This window comes from Clinocottus analis, unplaced genomic scaffold, assembly GCF_023055335.1.
Source record: "Clinocottus analis isolate CAN_PGR_092001 unplaced genomic scaffold, fCliAna1.0.p SCAF_16, whole genome shotgun sequence".
NCBI classification, from domain to species: domain Eukaryota; kingdom Metazoa; phylum Chordata; class Actinopteri; order Perciformes; family Cottidae; genus Clinocottus; species Clinocottus analis.
Window position 1 is genome coordinate 15,878,982 of NW_027175887.1, and position 22,751 is coordinate 15,901,732.

The following is a 22,751-nucleotide window of genomic DNA, read 5'->3' on the forward strand; positions in this document are numbered from 1 at the left end:
AACCGCGCGTCTCCTCAAACTCCGCCTGAGGACGCGCCGCTCGCCTCGGATTGGGCTCGTGGCTTTGACAGCGCCCTTCAGGAGCTAATCGCGGCTCCGTCACATGCTGCAGGTCCCGCCCACCGCCGCAACGCCGTCAGTATAAAGCATGTGGGGGGTGGAGGGGGTGGAGGGGAGGATGAGATAATATGTAGAGCTTCAGTTGAAGGAGGGCTACTTCTTGAAGTGGGGGATCTCTTCAGAGACACATATGTTGCTGTGTCAAAGCAACAGCGGTTTGGTCAAACTCATAGTATATGGACATTGCTTCATGTCTACAATCACGTGTCATGGAGGAATAGTCGTGTTCATCAGCTCTGCTCGCATCCGATGTCTTAAATGCGCAGCTTTCAGTGTGTTTTTTTTCTTTTTCTTTAAAGCAGTGCAGCAGCGCTTTGCCGCTCTGCCGCGTGCGGCGCCGCCGCTGCCGCGTCTGAGGAGCTGTCCGCGGTGCTGAATGAACGCGCTGTCCTTGGTGCTAGCGCAGCGTCCCCCTCCTCTGTTTCCCTCTGTCCTCCGCCCGCGCGGCGCCAGCAGCCCTCTGCACCGCACTGATTAGTTGGAGGAGAGAGTGAAAGAGGGAAGGAGGGAGGGAGAGAGAGAGCTAGAGAGAGGGAGAGAGAGAGAGAGAGAGAGAGAGGGAGATTGGCAAGCGATGCATGAAGAATCGCGCCCGGGAGAGAAGCAGAGATGCCACTTAAAGAGCCACGGACCGTTTTTAATGATTCCACTCCAGCGAGGCTTCCACACAAGGCGGTCTGAGCCTCTTCACAGTTCACTTAACACGCGGGAGTGCGTGCGTGGCGTGCGTGCGTGCGTGCCTGCTGCGCACAAGCGTGTGCCTGTTTCTGTTCACGTGACTCTGCTGTGCGCAAATGTGCGCACATATGAACATGTGTAAGTGTCATGGTGAGGCAGAGAGAGAGAGGGAGAGAGAGAGAGGAGTCAGCGTGTGTGTGTGTGTGTGTGTGTGTGTGTGTGTGTGTGTGTGTGTGTGTGTGTGTGTGTGTGTGTGTGTGTGTGTGTGCGTGCCTCAGGCGGCTGAACAGATCTGACTGTTTAAAAGCTCATTGTATTGCCTGTTTAAACAGCAGTGAATGAAAGCCTCCCTCCCTCACTTGAGTCAAATTCCAGTGAAAGGATGACAAGACTGCAGGGATGAATACATTCATGTCTCTAATGGTGTTTTTTGGCATGTTTATTTACTGTTTTTTTTGCAGTTTCCCCCCTTTTTCTTTCTCTCTTTCTCTCTGAGCTTGCAGGCCAATATTTAATAAGCAGCAGCAGTCATGAGCTCATGTCTGTCAGCTTGTTCGTGAAGGTGTCAGAAGACAGAAGAGTGATGCTGTAGTTCAGTGAAGGGTTTGTATTTTTTGGCTCTAGTGTTTTTAATAAGTTCCATAAATGACTAAGTGGCCGGTTTACTGACCGAGCATCAGGATGTGAGCGACTTAAAGACGGAGCGAGCGATAAGCCGACTGACGGGGCGGCCGGCCGGTCAGCTGATGGGATTGGTGGCTGTCCAACAGACTGCAAAGTACACAGAGGAGGAAACAGAAGAATTAAAGCGATGGAAAACAAACCGAGAGAGAGAGAGAGAGAGAGAGAGAGAGAGAGAGAGAGAGAGAGAGAGAGAGAGAGAGAGAGAGAGAGAGAGAGGGAAGAAAAAGGATTACAGTATATAATTAAATAATTGCATGAACAGATCAACAGAGAGAGCAGTGACAGGTCCTATCATCCTTCTCACTGGCTCTGCCAGTGTGTGCGTGTGTGTGTGTGTGTGTGTGTGTGTGTGTGTGTGTGTGTCCGAGGCCCTCGCTGCCTGCGTTATCGCACAAGGAGACTCATTAACATAGAAATGACTTCAGGAAGAGAAGTACAGCGTTTCACCTCTGGTGAGAGACAGGAGGGAGGGAGGGAGGGAGGGAAGGAAGGAAGGAAGCTCGAGGAAGGAGTGACAACACAGGAGGAGACGAGGGAGGAAGGAGAGACTGTGAGGTGAGAGAGGACTGGTTGGGGCAAAGTCCTTTAGTTGAGGTTTGGGGAAGACGGCGTTGGCCTCGGTTGGATGTTAGAAGAGAAACAAACATGGTGTCCAAAGTATTAACTCAATCCAACATCTTTCCTGACCTTAAAGTAATGATAAGTAGTCATAATAGTAATAAAAACAACACTTATCATAATGATAGTAAGAATAATAGAAATAGAAAACCCTATTTTGGATTTTCTTCGTGCATTTTTCTGGTAACGTGCTCTCCATGAAGCATTTTCTCGTCGTACCTGCAGCGAGTTCAGAGAGTCTCCCTAATCCCGCACCTTTAATTAATCCATCATAACTTCATCTCAGTGATGTAATCCTCCCTGTTTACTGCACATTTCCTTCCTGCTGCTGACGGTGGCGCTTATTGTGGAGACGCAAAGACACAAAAAAGGATATTTTACAGCACAAAACATCGCGAGAAACAGATGAAATGAACGTAAACACAAATAATTTCCTCCTTCTGCGTCTGAAGAGAAGACGTTGTGCGTCGTAGACCAGCGACTACTTTCTGATGAAATGCAGTTGGTGTTTTGTCTCTTTGTCTTTTGCCTCTTTGTGTCTTTGTCTCTCTGCATGTCTCACACTCCGTCTCCTCTCAGTCGCCGGCTGTGCGAGAGGAGGCCGAGGAGAGGAGGACGGGGCGGTTCTTGAAGAGAGGAGGAAGAGGAGGAGGACTGCAGGGTTTCTGCTCAGTGAGCTGGAACCTTCTCACGCCTCTGGCCAGTGCTCAGAGACTATGAGGAAGAGGAGGAGGAGGAAGAGGAGGAAGAGGAGGAGGAGGAGGAGGAGGAGGAGGAAGAGGAGGAGGAGGAGGAGCAGGAAAGAGAAGAAGAAGAAATCAAAGGAAATGGGGGGAAAAAAGAAAGAAATTAGAGAGTGAAAGATAAACTGTTTGGAGGAAGAGCGAGGAGGAGGAAGAGGAAGATGACTGACGACACAAACACAAAGTGAGTGAGCTGTGCGTAAGACACAACGCACAGACACACACGCCTGCTTTTAGCATGACAGAGTGAGAGAGCAGTTTGTCAGTGTGCATTCGCGAGCATCACAATGTGTGTGTGTGTTTGTGTTTGTGTGTTTTTGTTGGTGTTTCACCAGATGGAAAAGGCTCCAGGGTGGAGAGAGAGAGAGAGAGAGAGAGAGAGAGAGAGAGAGAGAGAGAGAGAGAGAGAGAGAGAGAGAGAGAGAGAGAGAGAGAGAGGACATATGGTGATGTGGCGTGATTCTGGCGTGATGCTCATATGTCAAAACTGTGATTTATGACTTGGAGCGTCCGCAGACACGCGGCCTCGAGGGAAAGTCGCTCCAAAAGAGCGTTTGATTACAATTTTTTAATTTTTTTATCTCCATTTGAAAAAATAAAATAAAGTGTGTTGGTTGAAGTCAAAGCTTGTAACGCAATAATGTGTGTCGGTCTCGGACACTTTGAGGAAGACACAAGGTCAGTGATCAAGTGGAGGCGTCTCTAATGTGCGTGCATAATGAAAATGGGTGTAAGGGTGTTTGCATGCGTGTGTGTACGTGTGTGTGTGCGTGTGTGTGTGTGTGTGTGTGTGTGTGTGTGTGTGTTGGACACTGATTAAGCGAAGGACTGACAGTTCGATTGATTGATGGAGAGAGAGAGGAAGTGGAGAGTGAATGAAGGGGAGACACACACACACGCACACACACGCACACACACACACACACACACACACACACACACACACACACACACACACACACACACACAGGGGGGGGGAGATGTATCTTAATTGTGAAGGCACACGTCTTGTGGTGTGAAAGTGTGTCTAATATGTTTGCCTAATGAAAATGTGTGTAGGGCTGCATGAGAGAGAGAGAGAGAGAGAGAGAGAGAGAGAGAGAGGAAAAGAGAGAGGAAGTGAGCGAGAAAGAAAGATAGTGTGAAATAAATCCAATAAGCTCCTCCGTCATGCTCCCCTCTTGAGCGTTTTTAAGATCCACTGAATGAAATAAATAAGAGATTCTTTTGCTTTTGTCAGTTCCCCCTTTTCATCTCTCTCTCTCTCTCTCTCTCTCTCTCTCTCTCTCTCTCTCTCTCTCTCTCTCTCTCTCTCTCTCTCTCTCTCTCTCCAGTGTGCTGCAGTGCCCCTGCTGTCGTTCACTTCAGCCTCCATCTTCCCTCCATCCTTCTCATTTTGCATCAGCAGCAGCTATACAGCTTTTTTCCTTTTGCCGGCTGTAGCTCGCTCACAGCGTCGGCGCCGGAGGGGACCCCTCGAGCACCCGCGAGCATCGATAACCCATCTAATTGATCGCTGACCCCCTCCCCCCCCCCCTCTCCCACCCCCAAACTGCAACAGGCCAATCATGGTTCAGAAAGCGTGAACGGTGGGCCGCCGGCTTCTCGATGCTCGTGGTGTGAAGCGTTAGCCGCCTTAAGAGAGAGATGCTGCGGACGTAAAGAGGCTGGAGGTGTCTTTATAGGAAACAATGTCTTCATACGTATGACATGCATATCTGTATTTTACTTTGTACAGTAGAAAATATAGCATTCATGTAAAGGCCGAGGAGACATTACTTCATCCAGATATAACTCACAACGAGCTGAGTTTAGGATGCTGTCGGGTTTGTTTGGGGAAGTTTATGCTCCAGAAACAAACCAACGTTGCTGAAGCTCTCTGTCGTGACGTTCGCCTCGTTTCCTGCTTTTATTGTGAAGTCCTTGTTTCCTGCACTTCCTGCCTTGTCCCTTCACCTGTCCTGCGCTCCTTGTTTCCACCTGTCTCGTTACCTTCCTCTTGTATGTTCGTCTCCTGTCTCCTTGTTGGATCGTACTGTGTTTCCCCGTCTGTTCTAAAACCTTCTCATCAGTTTGCTTGTCGACACTTCTGGTTCTCTTGTTTTTTCGTAGAGGATTTTAATTAAAATCCCAGAAGTAAGGCCCGTCGTTAAAACAAGCTACAGAGATTTTCCTCTTGTGTTTCTCTCCAGTTTAAAATACGTTAGTAAATGTGAGATTTGAAGCGTTTGTGTCTTAAGAGGCGGTTGCTAACAACCTAAACGATACGACAATAATCCAAAAAAATCCACCATTGTCTTTTAAGAAGCTAGCGTGATGCTAACTTTTGGAGTTAGCGGCCTTCAAAGAACCTGTCATCCCTGCGGCGCTCTTATTTAAGACGTCGACAGGGTTTCCTGGTTTTTAAACACGGAAACATTTGAAAAGTCACTCGGAGACGACTGAACCGTTAAATGAAGGCTAGCTTGATTAGCGAGCTACAAGCTAATCACATCTGCTAGCGACAGCTGTCCATTCAGACGGTCTGAGGAGCCTTCAGTCGCCTCTGGAAGGACTCATCGAATACTGACAAACATCTTGAGTTTGCATGTGAGAAGAGGAAGCTCGAGTCCACATACGTGTGTGTGTGTGTGTGTGTGTGTGTTACTTTTAGGGAAAGATAACTGTTTGGCAGGAGCGATCATAAAGTTGTACAGCTCTCTTTATGTTCTCATGTGTAGTGACTGTGTCAGTGTGTTGTGTGTACATGCAGTGTGTGTGTAGGTGGACGGGGGTGCAGCGGTATACATCAGCAACCCGCTGTGTTCTTCTCTTCTTCTCCTTCTTTTCCCATCCTCCTCTTCCTTGTGAGCTGCATCTCTCCGTGTATCTCATGCTCTCTGCAGCAGCAGATTGTATTGACGCTGTCATAACGAGAAGGCTGATCATTATTACTATTATTATTATTATCACAGCGGCAGATGAAGCCAAGCATGGCCTTATGGGATGTACATATAGAGGTGTGTGTGTGTGTGTGTGTGTGTGTGTGTGTAAATGGGAAACAGTGATGGCAGCCTGCCAATTGATAGTATGCATAATAATAAAGATTTATTCTATCTTTGCTGTCAAGCCGGCACAATGTACAACACGTCATTAACAGGTACCATATTAATCTCTGCGCCTCAAGTAGCACACACACACACACACACACACACACACACACACACACACACTGTGTCTAATAAACAGGTTACCTACTGAGGTCTTGTCACAAGAGCCGATGATTTTTCTTTTCAGTTTGGTTTCAGTTCAATTTGCTCTGAAAAATAACCGAATGATGCAACGAGACAGTTTACCAGCTGTTTTTATCTTTATTAAAAAGTAGCCGAGTCATAACTGTTTAAAAGATTTCACTACAATAAAGGAGGCAAACTAGTGCTACGTGAGAGATTTGTCATGTGACTAAAAAAGCAAATAGCACACACATACACACAGCTATTTCCTTTATTATTTATATATATATATATATATATATATATATATATATATATATGTGTGTATATATGTGTATATATATATATATATATATATGTGTGTATATATGTGTATATATATATATATATATATATATATATGTGTGTATATATGTGTATATATATATATAAATAAAATGCCAGCTGTTTTTATGAAGAGTAACCTTTTGAAATATGGATTAAAATGCGGTTTAATGAAGATGAACCAACATACTTCACATTATAAAATGTGAAGGTTTAAACAACTTCTTGAATACAAAAAAAAATGTGTGTGTATATATATCTATATATATCTATATGTTTCCAAAATCTTGAAAGTCAACTTTAACATATTGTACTTCCTCCAAAAACTGTGAATGTTGTTGTTCTGTTAGTTTTGTTGCAGCTTGTGACTGTTTACATCATTAGTTATTTAACCGATTTAAACATCCTGAAGTTTATACGACTGGACGTCACTAAGAGGGAAGTTTGGACACAATCTTTACTTCTACTTCACTAAAGCTGCTGCAGCTGGACCCAGAAGTTCAGAGAGAAGCTCCAGTTCATCAGGTTAAAGGCTCATTCGACTGAAAAGGAGGCGACACGAGATCTTTCAACATGATTTATTATCCTACAGTTGAACACGTCACAATACAAATGCTCTTATCAGTAAACTATCTCACAAAACACATTCTTGCTCTTCTGTTTGCAGTGACTCAGCACGTAAAAATCATCTTCAGGTTATCGTTTAACTATTCTGTTGCTTAGCTCGTAAAAGTCCGGCAGAAATAATGTCAAGAGGCCAAGCATCAAATGTAAATGGTCCTAACAGCTCATCGGATCTCAAGCTTCATGTCGAGAGGAAGAAGGAGGAATGTAAAAAAAAGTGGACGAGAGGAAGACGATGAAGAACGGACTAGAGAGGAATAAAACAAAGAGGAGGAGGACGGCGGAGAGGGGTAAAGGTCAAGAGGAAGAAAATGAGGTAAGAAAAAGACAACAAGGAAGCCGAGTGGGCGAGGAGGCAGGAGAGAGGGAGAGGAGGAAAGGTCGGACGGAAAAAAAATAAAAATGACAGATGGGAAAGCGTGATCAAAGAAAAGGTCGGAGAGAAAGAAAGGAGTGGAGGAAGGAAGACGAGTGGGCACACGTTTAGGCCGTTACGGATGTACTGGGTTCAAAATAAATGTACAATGTATATTTCTGCCTTCTATTGCAACTCATATATATATTTATATATAGAAGTTTTGCCCCTAAACACTTCAACCTCTCTGTGTAGATGTAATCATGGAAATGGAAGACTCACCCCCTAAACATTTGAAAAATATTTATATATGTACAAATTAAGCAGAACATGGCTCTTATGTATAATATTACACACACAGGTCATGATGTCATGACATACCTTTATCATAAATTAAGTAAACACACACCCTATTAATGCCTAATGAAGTAATAATCACACACCGGTCCACTAATCAACACTTAATATAGGATACATCCACATCACATGGATGACGAGATATGAAAGAGAAAGAGAGATCATCACATGCATGCATAGAATATTTCCTTATGGTCCTGATGAGGGATTTTTAACGTGACCGCGAGCAGCTGAGGATGAGGAGGAGAAGGTTTTTACATACGCGACGAAGCCGACCTCGCTCCGTGTTCGCTCTCACGGGTTACGTCCGTCTTCACCCCAAAGAAACTAAAGATTCATGACAGGATTTAACTAAAGACTTGTTTTCAAACTGCACGGCGCCCAACACATCCGAGCTACACGCATGTGACGTTACACATTCACACACACACAAAGGTGGACACACACACACACACACACACAGCTGTCCGGTGCTTTTGAACGCTTCAGGGTCCGGGCAGCAGATGCTAAGAGGAGGCGTGATTAACATTAGGAGACGTTTACACCCTTGACCTGAGCGACACGCGGCTCGACGCTTTCAAAAACACACAAATCATACTTCTTTTCCGACATTTTGTACGACGTTGAAGACAGAAGAGCGGGACTCGTCGTTGTGCGCTTCTACACGTACGACATATGCGTGTGTATACTGTATATAACGCACACGAGGGGACTGTTTGTGCTGATTACGGACGGAGGGGAACGTTCCTGTGTGACGGACCCACAGTACACGTCTTGTGCCTCCAGGAGCCCACAGTCACTGTCCGCCTCGCTACGCTTCACCTACTCGTTCATACCCTCAGTCATGGATGGGACTGTATAGACGTGTGTGTGTGTGTGTGTGTGTGTGTTGATGGCATTATCGCCAATGTAATGTGGTTTGAAGCTGGAAGGCAGATTTGTTGAATTTGAGCTGAATTTGAAATAATTGGCATTATCCAACGAAGCCTTATAAACCACACACACACACACACACACACACACACACACACACTCTTCTAGCATATGGACATTTGTGAGAACATGCACGCACGTTTATTCACACAAACAAACAGCACCAACACACACACACACACACGCACACACACGCAGATGGGCGAGGAGAAGAAAGTGCAAAAATAAATAATTGAGAAAAGCAGCATTGCTCTTGTTATTATTGCTGTTTGTGAAATCGCTCGCTCGGGGGTCGTCCAAGCAGCTTCTCATTCGCTGTGTGTGTGTGTGTGTGTGTGTTTGGGTGTGTGTTCGCTCCACTAGTGCCTGCCGCATCGCCGACCCGGTGACACCGCGTCACACGAGGCTCCCAGTGAGGCCTGGTCAGAAAAGTAAGGGATGAGAGCCAATAAATAAATAAATAAATAAACAAACAAACAGGAGAGACAACACGGGGGATGTTGAGGGGGGAGGACGAGAAGGACGGAAAAGATTTGACAGGCTGTGAAGTTTACTCATTAGGCCTCTTCTTCTGCGACGGCCCAGTGTGAGGCGCTCAGCCGGAGTGTGTGTGTGTGTGTGTGTGTGTGTGTGTGTGTCAGCACTCGCACAGTGCGACTCATGACGGTGCACGGGCCGGTTGAGACGGTCAAGACACACACTGAAGTGAGACACACACTGAAGTGAGACACACACACTCAAGTGAGACACACACACTCAAGTGAGACACACACACTCAAGTGAGACACACACTGAAGTGAGACACACACACTCAAGTGAGACACACATCGCTACTCGTGGTGCGTTTTAAAAACTCGGAGACGACACCGTCAGATGCAGTTTGTTCGCTTCTCAGTTTTACTTTTTTTTGTTACGACAAAGCGTTGAAGGTAACGACGTTAAAATGTACGGAAAACATCACGACGCGCTGACGACGGAAACAAATCATTGTCCAATTTTGTCACTCAATAATATCATGAGAGAAAAAAAACTAATTATTAAGGAGGAGAATAATGATTGTGTCGTATTGGAAAAAACAAACTCCCACATGTTCAAGACGATGCTCCTTTAAACGTCACTCATGACCGGCAGCGACGTGTTTTAACCGGCCACTCTCACTCTGGAGAGACCGACGTCCGTCCAGGTGTGTTCAACACGTTGTGTCACACTCTGGTTAGTTAATCTCAGTACATGGTGTTTGGTTTGAGATGCCAGGATGATGGCGTTGATCTGGTGGCGCCACGCCAGAGAACACACCACAAGACTTTGAGTGGGTGACGGGTGAAGCCGGGTGAGGTCGGTTGTAGGATTTCAACATTGTGTTGTGAGTGTAACTGTCATTTTAATGGGATTGTGTATCGAACTGGTCAATTTAGAGTCATTTGGAACTTATTTCCCCCATAAATCTAGATTATATTCCATATATAAAAAGCACATTTTGACATCTAGGGCCTTATTAATACAATACTTCAAAAAGAAACAAACATCTTTGGTATCCAGTCGACTGTGCAGGTTTGGCGTTGCGATACCGTTCTCGTGCTGAAGTATTGGACCCCAGAGCGGCCGACAGGGAACGCACACATTCACAGGACGCGGAAACACAAACAAGTTGACGCCTACGCTGCGAGTTTGCCTTCTTATCCGCTCTAAAAACTAACTCTCTACCAGTCCATCGGTGGCGGGCGGTCGAGCGGTGCGTTAATTCCCCGGAGCCACGTATTCGGGGTTGGTGTAGGAGAAGCCCAGGAAGTCGTCCTGGTCCAGGTTCATGATGACGAGCTTGTCGGTCGGCGTCAGGTCCACCGGCATTTTGGTGAACTCCTTGTCAAAGTTGCAGGTGTCCCGGCGATTCTTCTGCAGGTGGGGATTGTGAGAGAGACATGGATGACGCAGGGACACGTTGAAAGGAGGAGGACAGATGGGATGGATTGGAAAGGAGAAGGAAAAGCATTACTGTTAGATACATATAGTCTGATATCGTCGGCATAAAAGCGCACGTTGTCACCAAGAAGAAACAGCGAGCCTCAGACGGAAAGTACCTGAATCCCCCTCAGAGGTGCTGGCAGGTTGTTCCCCTCGCTCTTCAGACTTTATGCTAAGCTAAGCTAACCAGCCGCCGGCTGTAGCTTCATATTTATCGTCCATGAGACGAGAGCGGTGTCCACGTTCTCACGCAACTCTCGTGAAGAAATTTCGCAAAAATCTGTCAAACCATTCAATTAATAAGAGAACTGGCTTTTTGAAGTGTCGACATTATTTGAGGGCTACTTAGATCATTTAAAAATATTATTGTCATGATACTGTAAATATCTTGCTCGTCATCTATCCAGTGATCCACCACGACCCCCAAATATGATATCAGCAAATTTGTAATAAACAAGATAAACAAATACAAAAAAAGGACCCTTAAAGTAATTAAATCAATGCACACAACTACTTTTTTTATCTGTATTGCACACAATTGTTACTGTTGATCCGATCTTTTAAAATGAATACCAATATGTAGCACGTTACTTTCCCTTATTTCTTACCTAAATATCCAAACTTTCCTGCTCCGTCTCACCAGTCAATGTCTTCTTTCTTTTGTTTTTAAACATTATCTCTACAGTGCCAGAATATTTCTTACAGCTCAACAATGAGCCGCTCCTTGTCCACAGCGACAGGTACAAGACTACAGAAGACACACCGCACCTGACAAGAAAAAGATGTCGGCACAGTTGCCTGGATGTGCTCAGCAACAAACAAAAAAATGGAGTTTCAACAGAGAAAAATAGGACAGTGGTGTTTTTTATCTGTTTGGCTGCTGGGTTTGTACAGAAAATAAACTATTCTCGTCCTGTCTTTGCTCCTGTTCATGCTCCTTCACGTGCAGTCGGGTCAGAAAGTGGATGTGATGACGTGGTCATGGCTCGTTAATGTTAACATGCTACAAGTAGAACATGTATGAATGATGACCGATGAGAGGAAGAATAAAAATAGATTAGATGGATATGAAACAGATGGTGAGTACCTTGAATAAACTGTTCTTTCTCCTTCCGGTTCAAAGGCATTTTAATTAGTTCTTCTCATTTTTAATGATATTTAAGAACATTTGACGGTTTTATAGTACACGTCCATCAGCCATGTGTGACTTGGAGGTCTAATATAACATATATATCTGTATATAATATAACATATTGGCTTGAAATCACATATAAGGATATTTTTTCTAACTTTGTAGTGCCAAAGCAAAGCAATCGCACAAAATGACGCAATGCAGAAGCGGCCTATAGTTCAAAGGGTAAAATACAAAGACGTTAAATATATTCACGGATATAGTGGGAGCGTGAGGAGGAGGAGGAGGAGGAGAAGAAGAAGAAGGTGCAGAAGGAGCGCCCACGCTAAGATAGGAGGGATGAGAGAAAAATGCTAAGTGACATATATGAAGACCACAAAGAGAGACCGGAGTACAGGCAACCACAGCTGTGACTTTGTGATGGAGGTGAGGGGAGTGTGTGTGTGTGTGTGTGTGTGTGTGTGTGTGTGTGTGTGTGTGTACTGGAGGGTTTTCTCCAGGGCAGGGCATCGTTAAAGCTCGGCTCAGTTGGTGGACGGACAGAGGAAAGGGGGAAAAGAGCGCGCTGGGTGTTAAACATGGAGGAGCGCATGTTAGCGAGCGGGGGAGGGGAAAGTTAGACGGCTGCCAATTTGATTCACTGACGTCCTCGCACTCGTTTACCCGTTCGCTCCTGTTGGAGCCGCCATGCTAGCTGCGAGGCGCCGCGCTGCGAGGCGCCGCGCATGAGAGCAAACAGCAAAGGAAAGATGGTATTCGCTCACACAGACTCATATCACTGTTTGCCATGTATGGCCTGTAGGATGTTCTCACAGGGAGGGAGGGGAAGCGCTCACTGTGTGTGTGTGTGTGTGTGTGTGTGTGTGTGTGTGTGTGTGTGTGTGTGTGTGTGTGTGTGAGAGAGATTATGTGTGTGTTGTTTTTGCTAGAATCAGTGGAGCAGGATTGGTTAAGGGCCTCCAGATACTTCATGTCCAAGGCATGTAGAGATTGCGATACCTGTCAATCAATTCAGAGAGAGAGGGTGTGTGTGTGTGTGTGCGTGTCTGTGTGTGAGACCAGTAAAAGGTAATTTTGTGGACATTATTTCCCAATTATTACACTGAATACATATCGAATACAGTTAAGATGCACCAAAAGCAGGTAAAAAAAGAGAATAAATACATTTTTAATGTAATAAAGTTTGCTCTCTTTTAAATGCACTAATGTTTCTTTACGTGCTCTATATTTGTAGATCTCTCCAGCAGATTAAGGCTCTATTATATAAAAACCTACGTTTTGTTCCCTGTTGAGGTCGAGGTCGCGTCTGTTCAGCGTGTCAGAGAAGCGCCTTTGAATTTCCGTTCCCTTTTTTTGGGGGGGTTTCAACTTTTTTATTACTGGAAAAAGATCTTCTCAGCTGTTTGGAGCGCAGTTAGCAGGAGGAAGATGCAGATGAGGAAGAGGAGGAGGCAGCGGGAGCAATTCAGCTGTCTGATAAATGGATTACAGACGGACAGACATGGAGCTAAAGAACTGCGACCGACTGCTTTGGGGAAACAGGTGAGCAGGAGGTGCGGCGAATGTCGGGGCCGATGACGGACAGGTGAGACTAATCAGGGCGGGACAGACGAAACAGGAAACACTCAACGTCAACGATAAGAATGAGGACGTCTGACTGTGACACAACTAAGGCGTGCCGTTGCAGAAAGAGAGCAAACAGATTATTCATCATGTAATGTGGGACAAAATGATGGAGTCATTAAATAGAAGCAGTACATTTTTCATCAAAATCCAGTGAAAACAGTAAAGTGGGATGAAGCAGCAGAGAGAGAGAGAGAGAGAGAGAGAGAGAGAGAGAGAAATAAAAGCTTGGCACATAAATATTCACATCACTGAGCAAGTATAGCGGTCACAGAGAAAACCACACAAGGGGCCATCTCAGAAAATCCATGAGCATAAAATACATCCACAAAGTCAAGAGACTGAGCCTCCGACGGCTATGAACGTTTGACAAACACACACAGCCCAAGCCACAGTCCGACTCACAGGACGAGGGAGGGGACGGAAAGAGGTGAAGAGAGAGAGAGAGAGAGAGGGGGGGGAGAGAGAGCTAATGTTGATTATGATGTCGGTCCGACGCTTTTCTGAAGGTAAGAAAGTCAATACAAGCTTTCTGCTGTTTAACAAGAGCGAAGGCAGAGGAAGGTGGGGTCAGAAACAACGAGAGAGAGAGAGAGACAGAGAGAGAGAGAGACAGGAACCACAAACCAGGGTTGCTTCTCCTACCTTCGTCGCCTGAGAGGAGCTCCCTCCATCCACAGGGACACACCAGCCACAGCTGGCCTCAGATCCACCACACGTTCCTGGGCACGCCATCCACCACAACGCCCCGGTCTCAAGAGAGGCCCGGTGTCAGGTACAGAGGCCTGGTGTCGTTCACATTACCAATGGTCAGACGGGAGTTTCTTTTATTTATTTATTTGGGATTTAACCTCGTCAATCTCACAGTTAGCAGGCCTGCAACCTCACACACACACACACACATACACTCAGCTTCAAAATACATTTATTTTTAATTGTGGTTGTAGATCTCAACGTTTCCAACGATACCAAAATGTAATTTTGGAGAGTGCAGTGTTTTAATTTGATGGAACGACGTGGCCATAAAAAAACATGCAGAATGGGTTTGAATATTTCATTAAGTGTAAACATAATAAAGCTTAAATTGAGAGATGGAAGCAAGTGTATAATGTTTATAGATATTATACAAGGCGAATGTTAAAAGGCAGACACTGTATATTAAGACTGTTATTTATATTTATATAAGACCCACATGAAGATGTGTGGGATTAATTCAATTAAATAACCCACTGGCTCTCCTCTGCTGATGTAGTAACGCTGTTTCATCAGCGGGCGAGGATGCTAATTTGTGCTAATTTGTTTCTAGGAATCTGCAGCTTTAGCTTCAGTCATTTACACACAATGTAATGTGTCCACCAACAACACATCTAAGACATATATATACACTTTTACATCATTCATGTTTAAAACATCAGCTGGAGACTTTTATTTAATTAACCGATGGAGCCAACATTTGCTCGGTTAGCGCCCGAGCTAGCTGTTGGAATCTGTGAGCAAAAAGTCGTATTTTAGCGACTTGAAAATGAGAAACCTGCTTTTATTTTTTATTTAACTGCGTCTGAAATCAAAGGGTCCATCAGACGTGTGTTTCTATTTAATTGTTAAGCGAATTTCAAAGTGTAGACGAAGTAGCGGTGGTCGTCTTAGCCACCTGGAGCACGGAGAAACATGGGACGAGCTCTTTAGGAGTTAGCGTCACGTCGGCTCGTATTGGTGTTTCATGGCGTCCGACGAAGAAGACGAGCACTTTAATAATAATGTGCGCGCTGCAATAATACAAAAAAGGCGACGAAAAGCAGCATCAGCTGGTTTAATGTCTGCGGAGACCTTTCCAGAACTCTTTTAGCATTAGCTAAAAACGAGCCAGCGGGGGGCTTTAACGCTCAATCAAAGACGTTTGTAGTGAATATAATACTTCAATATGCACGTAAAAACACATGAATGGACACATGAAGAAAACTAGAACATTTGAGTGGTAAATTTACCTCCGTTTCAGGGGGCGGGGCTTAGCAAATAGCAGTTAAAATCACCCTCGACACAACACTGCTGGGTGGTATCCATCGCTGTGGCTGGAACACAGCACAGCGGTCCCGCTTATGATTTCATTTTCACATCCCGAAGGAACATTCGAGGAAATCCCGCTCATGCGTGTCTCTGAGCGGCGAGCGCTGATCTATACGTACCGTCAAGCTAAATGTCATCAATCAACTCACGACTGGAAACTAGAAACACACACAAACACACACACACACGCAGTGATGTGCATGCACGTGTTCGTGCTCCCCAAACCGTGCAAATCCAGCGTAGCCTACGCCGCCGATGACCGTGCATGTGGTTATTTACCAAAAATACACATATAAACTCTCACACACACACACACACACACACACACACACACAGCTGCCAGCCATGTAGGCCAGCTCATAATGTGTTCCATCTCAACACGCTTCAATTGCGGTTAATGCTGTGAGGCAGAGAGACGGGAGATACGGAGAGAGAAAGCGATGCAGCAAAGGACAGGAGGGGGTGAGATAAATATCAGTGGCCCTTGGTATAGATGTATAGATAGAACGCTTGGAATACACCGCCGCATCGGGGCAAAACACTATTGTTTTTTTCCAAGCCGCTGTGTTCCAGAGGCAGCGGTTTTAATAGAGAAACACGACTCCGAGTCTTTAATTTAGTCTTTTACGCCTCCCTTCCCTCCCTCCTCTCCTCTCTCTCTCTCTCCATCTCTTTTCAGTAACGAGAGGATTAGCGGGAGACGAGCCTATGTCAGCCGAGGATGCTGGAGGAGAGCGGGAGGCGCAGAGGGAGAGGGGAGGTGAAGAGGAGAGGAGGGTGAATGAAAGGCGGTATCGAACGCTGACCTGTTTTGGGCTGATAAGCGCCGGGCTGCTTTTGTGCCGAAGCCACTGGCTTTAATTTGGGGGCCGCAACATTTGGAATTAATTATCACACACACTCCAGCGCTGCCGCGGCTTACTGCGTACATGGCTATTACATCCACTCCAATACAAACTTTATGCAGCTTATGTGCTGGAACTTGCTGTAACACAGGACTTCCTGTATTGCTGTTGTGAGACATTTGCATAAAAAAAAAAAATACAGCCGCACCACAATGCTGGTGTACAGTTAACGAAGACGCAGCAACAGGAAGCTGAAGAAAGGCGTGGAAAGCGTGTTTGCTACACGTTGAAGTTGAGAGCGTTGACCCGGGGGAAGGTTGAGGTGAAACTGACTCTTATTAATCCCTAATCTGATCGTTTTAATCCTGCATCTGGATCCCGGACATCCGTTAACGAGCGCACGCCGACCTCAGAACAATTATCTGCTCGAGGAAATGAAAACGAGACTTCACTTTAATGTCACACCGACATTAAAGTGAAGTGCTCCAGACCCAAATTTCTGTCTCCATGTAATCTGAAAACCTGACAAACAACTCAACGTGTTTACTCGTGCTCGTTTACCGATAATAAGAACGAGTCGGAGGTGCTGACTCATGCCGATTAAAGCAAACCATCTACTTTAGCTTCATAGAGTCACATGAACAAGAACGTGACCTTGGCAGATTTTTTCTGAATGTCTAACTATGCTCCACGTGACCACTTTGGGTTTTAGGTTTTGACCTGGAATATGATGTTTCTATTAAAAGAAGTGTTGCATCTTGACGAGCAAAAGGCAGGCGTTGACCCACAACCCATAATGCAACATATATTTATATAAGGTGGCCTCCACGCGTTTGGTTCGCTCCATTGCTCTTTGTGTCTTGAAGACACCGTCTCGCCATCGGTGGTCTGCGTCCACGCTCGTGAACGTGACATCGCAGCCCGCCAGCGGCATAAAGATGCAGCATCCGCCATCAGATGTAAGTGCGCGGCTCGACGACAGCGGATTGGCGAGCGGCTTTAAAAAGGCGGCTGAGTGGCTCAGCAGGGCTGTGTGCATGTAGGCCGTGTTCTGCATGTTATTTCCTTGAAGTCATCAGACCAACGCCCCCCCCCCCCCCCTCCATCAGGGAAAGACTCTTATGATAAGTGGCAGCCATGAAATATGCACAGCCTGTCGTAGCCACCTGCCCCGCTTCGCAGAGCCTCACTTTGCCTCGTCGTCCCTTCCTCTGGTTCCTCGCTCCATCACTCATCTGCTTCCCCCCCCCCCAAAAAAAATCACCTTAAAACTCAATGAACATCACAGCCGATACACAAAAACAGCAACAATTCCCTAAAACATCTTTAAATCCTTTATTATATGCCTGTTTTTTCCTGGAAAACAAACAAACAAATAACGTTGGCACATGGAAAGCATCCCCCCCCCCCCCTTCATTTTTTTGTTGTTGTATATGTGTTATTTTCTCATAAAGCACACACAACAGTAGCTTTGGATCCCACCAGTGAAGCAATGCAGACACAAAACATGAATCACCCTAATATGCAAACTGTGTATAAATCTTATAATAAAAAGGTAAAACAAAAGCTTTTTTTTTTCATGCAGAGTTCATTTCGCTTCGAAGGACTTCTCCTCTCGTCCTCTACAATACTGACCACATGGTGTAAATATCAACATTTGACACGGTTATATGTGTATGCATAAGTATTGATAGCTAACCGTTATAATACAGGAGACACCGACTGTAATAAATACCGACAATGGATGCACGACACAGGCGAGGAACACGCACTTAGCTGCGTGTCGTTAAGTCGTAAAAAAAACAAAACAGCGGCATTTTTCTTTTCAGACTCATAATTTTGTAGACGAAATATGAAAGCGCTCAAGCTGCCCTTCATGCTGAACTCATCAGCGGTTTACGGCTCATGACGGGAGATAACCAGCAGGACGGGCTGCATCCAGGTGTCGGGGGGGAAACGGTGACGGTCAGTCTCGTCGATGAGCCCGATCGAAACGTCAAACTGCTTCACAGGACGGGTCTCACTGCACCAAACATGCGTTACAGCCTTGTGAGGTGCATGTGTGATGTTGTGCACACTGAGGTGTGTGTGTGTGAACATGGTTAGATCAGCGATGAGGCAGCTGAAAGGAGACCTGGATGAGCTTTTTACTCGTCCCCCCGTTATCATCTGTCCCAAAAATATCTTTTTCTAATTGCAGATTACATTTTTCAACGTGCAGCAGACATGCTTTTTAAAAAAAAAATGTCCTCAGCCACTTCCACACAACGTCAGCTGCGTGTTTGTTTTATATTATTTTGCACGTGAATGCATGACAGACCTAACCTGAGCCCTCTGAAACGTCGCTTCAGAACCAATTCGGCCTCCCTGTCAACAAGATTATTGCTAGCTAAGGAAAACAAGACACACACACACACACACACACACACGCTGTCCTGCTTCAGGAGGCCGAGCTTTAACCCGCGTCCTGACTTGCTGCGCACGCAGGTGGCTACTTGAGGAACACCAATCAGAGCGAGCTGATCCTTAAATCCTTTCCCACGCAGCCAAAAGGCTCTCCATCAGGAGCTGCATGACATATTGGACCGCCGTGTGAAATCCAGCCAGTGGCCATTTTTTTTCTTCTTTTTTCTTCTGTACAAATGTCAATGATTTCAAACACAAGATGTGAAACACAAGTTTTTTTCTCTTGTATTACCGCTCTCATATATAAAACTTATGGAAGCCCATTTCCACCACAAAAAAAAAAAAGAGCAAAAAAAAAAAAAATACCGATATATAATTTTTTTTGTGGTCCTAATTATTTTTTTGAGACAGAAAAACAAAACCAAAAAAATTCTTTTGGGTGCTAATTTTTTTTTGGGGGGGGGGGGGGGGGGGGGGCTAATTTATTTATTTTTTTAATTTTTTTTTTATGTGGCAGAAATGGGCTTCCATAAAAATCCCATTTCCGCCAGTAAAAGAAAAAATATTCTGAGATACAAAAGTGGAAATTAGGATATAAAAAAGTCATAACTATGACTATGGTGCTGTTTTTTAAAATTTTTTTACATCCGGTGAAAAGAAATTACGGAAAAAATGCACAGTTACTATCAATCTCATCTGGTAGAAATGGGCTTCCGTACTCAAATACAGAAATGTAATATTAGTATTTTTTGAATTTAAATATCAGGCATCTCTCCTGCAGCCACCTGCGGAGCCGCTGTGAGGAGGTAAAGCGGATCGTACCAACACTGCGTCATGCGGCGGGGGTGCAGACCTTCACCACTCAAACGCAAGGCCAATGCAAGGCGCTGGGAAGGCAGGCATCCACACACACACACACACACACACACACACACACACACACACACACAAATGCAAAACGTGGCGTTTTCATACCCAGTGCTCATTCGCACACACACATACGCATATCTCACACACGTGCAGACGCTGTAAACAAATGCCCAGGTATCTGACTCATGCTTTTTTTGTGTGAAACTAACCACTCGTCTCTTTTCATTGCTTATATACTAGATCACAGAAACTGAGAGTATAAGTATTATCTATTTAACTCACTTACAGCCTGTATAAAAAGACTACATTTCCCAACAGCATTTTTACCATCAGGATCCCCTGTGCTGAAATACGACACCACAAAAAAAAATCTGATATTTGTGGAATAAAATCTTCCACGGCGTGAAATCAAAACACCAAATTCATCTTTGGAGAAGCGTGACAGCAGAGGGGTTGCGGAGATAAGATGCTAAAAACGCTGCTGGGAGTCACAGTCCCGGGCTTTTTTTTTTATTATTATTTCATTGATATAGAAACTCATGCACAAGTATGTGAAGCATTCCAGTTCTAGCTAAGATAAGGATCAACGTACAGACACTATTATACGGCACATTCATAAAAAAACCCCCAAAAAAACAGAAATACAGGCCGAACAAACTCGAGGCATGAGTAAAAAAAAGAAAAGAAAGTTAAATCACAATTTTCACCAAAAGAAAAATGAATGAAACCCTGTCGCTATGTTACATGGGAAATACTCGACTACTAATCTGGATTTGGGTTGTAAATCTACTGGATTTATGACGTTTATGTTTGGATCTCGGGGGTCCCCCTTTTTAATTTTTTCATCTTTATTTCTGACGAGAAATAAGCGACACACACACACTTTGTTCACACTGCGAGCAACACCAGCAGATTCACACTTTTAAGCTTCTTGTTTCCCGAAAAACAAACGTAGAAGCAGCAGCTGCTCAAATCCAAATATCTCCACGTCTCAGTCTGAAAATCATACATTTCTGGGCTGCACGTGCACATGCATCGAGCCACATGCGCTCAGGCCGTTGTGTCGTGCACACACACACACACACACACACACCCTCAGAACCAACACACCCAGGTTGCAGCAGTGTGAACAACAAAATGTGTGTGTGTCCGTGTAAGTCACGTCTTCTTGGTTCCTGCGAGATTACAAATCATTTCCAGAATATTTAAAGTTGGTATCAGCGTGTGTGTGTGTGTGTGTGTGTGTGTGAGGGATCCAGGGTTGACACTATGTGGGGGGAGGGGTGATCATGTACGTGTTGGTGTGCGTGCATGAGCTGAAATCAAGCCTGCTCGGCGGCAGTGGCGGCGGCGGCGGCTCCCGGGAACTCCGGGTTGATAAAGGAGAAGCCCTGGAACTCGTCCTGGTCCAGGTTCTGAATCACTTCCTCATCGGGAGGCGTCAGCACCGGCGGGTGGCGTGTGAAAAAACGGTCAAAGTTCTCGGCGTCCCGTCCGCACTGTTGAGGAGGGTGAGGGAGGGGAGGGATGGGGTGCAAGGAAGGGGAGGGGGAGGAGTGGGGATGGAGAGGAATGGGATGGATTGGAGGGGAGGGAGGAGGGAACAAAAGAAGGGCAATGGTGGGTTGAACCAGGGTGTGAGATGACATCACTTGAACATGGTTTCAAATATCCAAAAAACAAGGCGGCGGCGGCGCTGTGCGTGAGCTCGGCTCAACCTCAGGCCCACGCGCCTTCTTTCCAAGTATTTGAAACATCTTCAACTCCAATTTTAAAAACAGAAAAAAAGGCCACGGAGGTCTCAAAGGTCCCGAGGTCGTGCGCCACACTGCAGATGTCACATGTCGCTAACGAGCATTTAGCTCAAAGAGCGTCTCCTCCCCTCGTGGCGGGAAGTTAATAGACAAAAACAACTTGATTTTAAGGTTGTAAATCTCAGATTTAATGTCATTTTTTAAATAAATAGTCAAATAAGAAAAGGCTCAGAGACATGTGATGATAATTGTGGCTTAATTATATTTTGCTGAAGTCCGACAACCACCAAGTGTGATAATAAAAATAAGGAAAACAACGATTATGCCGTCATAATGAAATTATTGAGAGTATATTTTTTGCAATAGTGGAAAATCAATTATCACTATCCAATCATACTCAAAGTGACATAATTATTAATATTATTCCTATAGAAGTATTTTTACATTACATTTTAGACGCTTTTATCCAAAGCGACAATTTCGGGGTTAAGTGTCTTGCTCAAGGACACATCGACGTGGACTAGCAGAGCCGGGGGTTCGAACCACCGACCCTCTGAGCCACAGTCGTGCGCTTCACATTGAGAAGAATTTACTTTCTCAAGAAGCAATTTTGGAGAAAAAAAGAAGAAGAAGTCATTGTTCATTTCCTCGTCCGGGGAAAACCCCAAAAAGAGTTTGTACCCCCAGGAGATGTGCGTCCGTCTAAGTGCGTAAAATAAGTTATTAACTGAAAACTATATTTTCCCGACAGTGCGCCTCACGGGAGGTGAAGAGGCGCTCCTCTTCCTCTCCTCCATCTTTAATTAACACAACAAGGATCCTGTGTCTTCTGACAACATCACCCAGAGGAGAACTACAAACTCATTAAATCTCTGTAGCTCGCTAAAAAAAATAAAAATGAAATTAAGCCAGATTGTTTATGGTTTGGGGGGAAAATGCGAAATGAGAAATACACCAGGGTCAAATTGTATTTGCGGCTAATTACTTGTGCGTTTGTTTTAACCTGCGCGGGGAACCAGGTGGGGAAATGAAATAAGTGGCAGAAAGTTGAGAAGCATCACGTCGCCACGCGTAGCCGGGTGGTTATGGCGAGATTTCCTTGTTGATGGCGTTGTTTAAATTAAAGCGAGCACACCGAGAGGTTTCTGTGTGACGGCACGGGTTTTTTTTTTTTTTCCGTTTGAGACCTCGAGACCCCGGAGCGTGCAAACCAACGGGAGGAAACTGTGAACACGGAGAAAGGACAAATAAAAATGTGCGGAGGAGACAGATGGGAAGGACGCGTGGCGGCCGCGGACGGCGAGCAGATGGAGGGATGGAGCGAAAGGATGGAGCGAAAGGATGGAGCGATGGAGCGGCGGGTTGGAGGACAGACTGCTGGATGGACAGACAGATGCACGGCGATGGCTTCGGACGACTTTATCCGTCTGTTTTCCATCAATCACAC

General features: G+C 45.2%; 1 protein-coding gene across 2 annotated transcripts in view; it reads right to left on the minus strand.

Moving 5' to 3' along the window:
- Positions 1 to 8,612: 8,612 nt before the first annotated feature.
- The window catches only part of LOC137786892 (protein kinase C beta type-like), an 81,556-nt gene continuing 67,417 nt past the window's right edge, over positions 8,613 to 22,751 (minus strand). The window contains exon 17 of one of the 2 annotated variants that reach the window (XM_068579028.1): positions 8,613 to 10,541. In XM_068579028.1, coding sequence (XP_068435129.1) covers positions 10,386 to 10,541 — 156 coding nt within the window. In that variant the 3' untranslated portion in view covers positions 8,613 to 10,385. Of the gene's footprint in view, positions 10,542 to 19,159; positions 21,050 to 22,751 lie in introns of those variants that run through there. The other variant, XM_068579027.1, reaches the window with a different exon arrangement.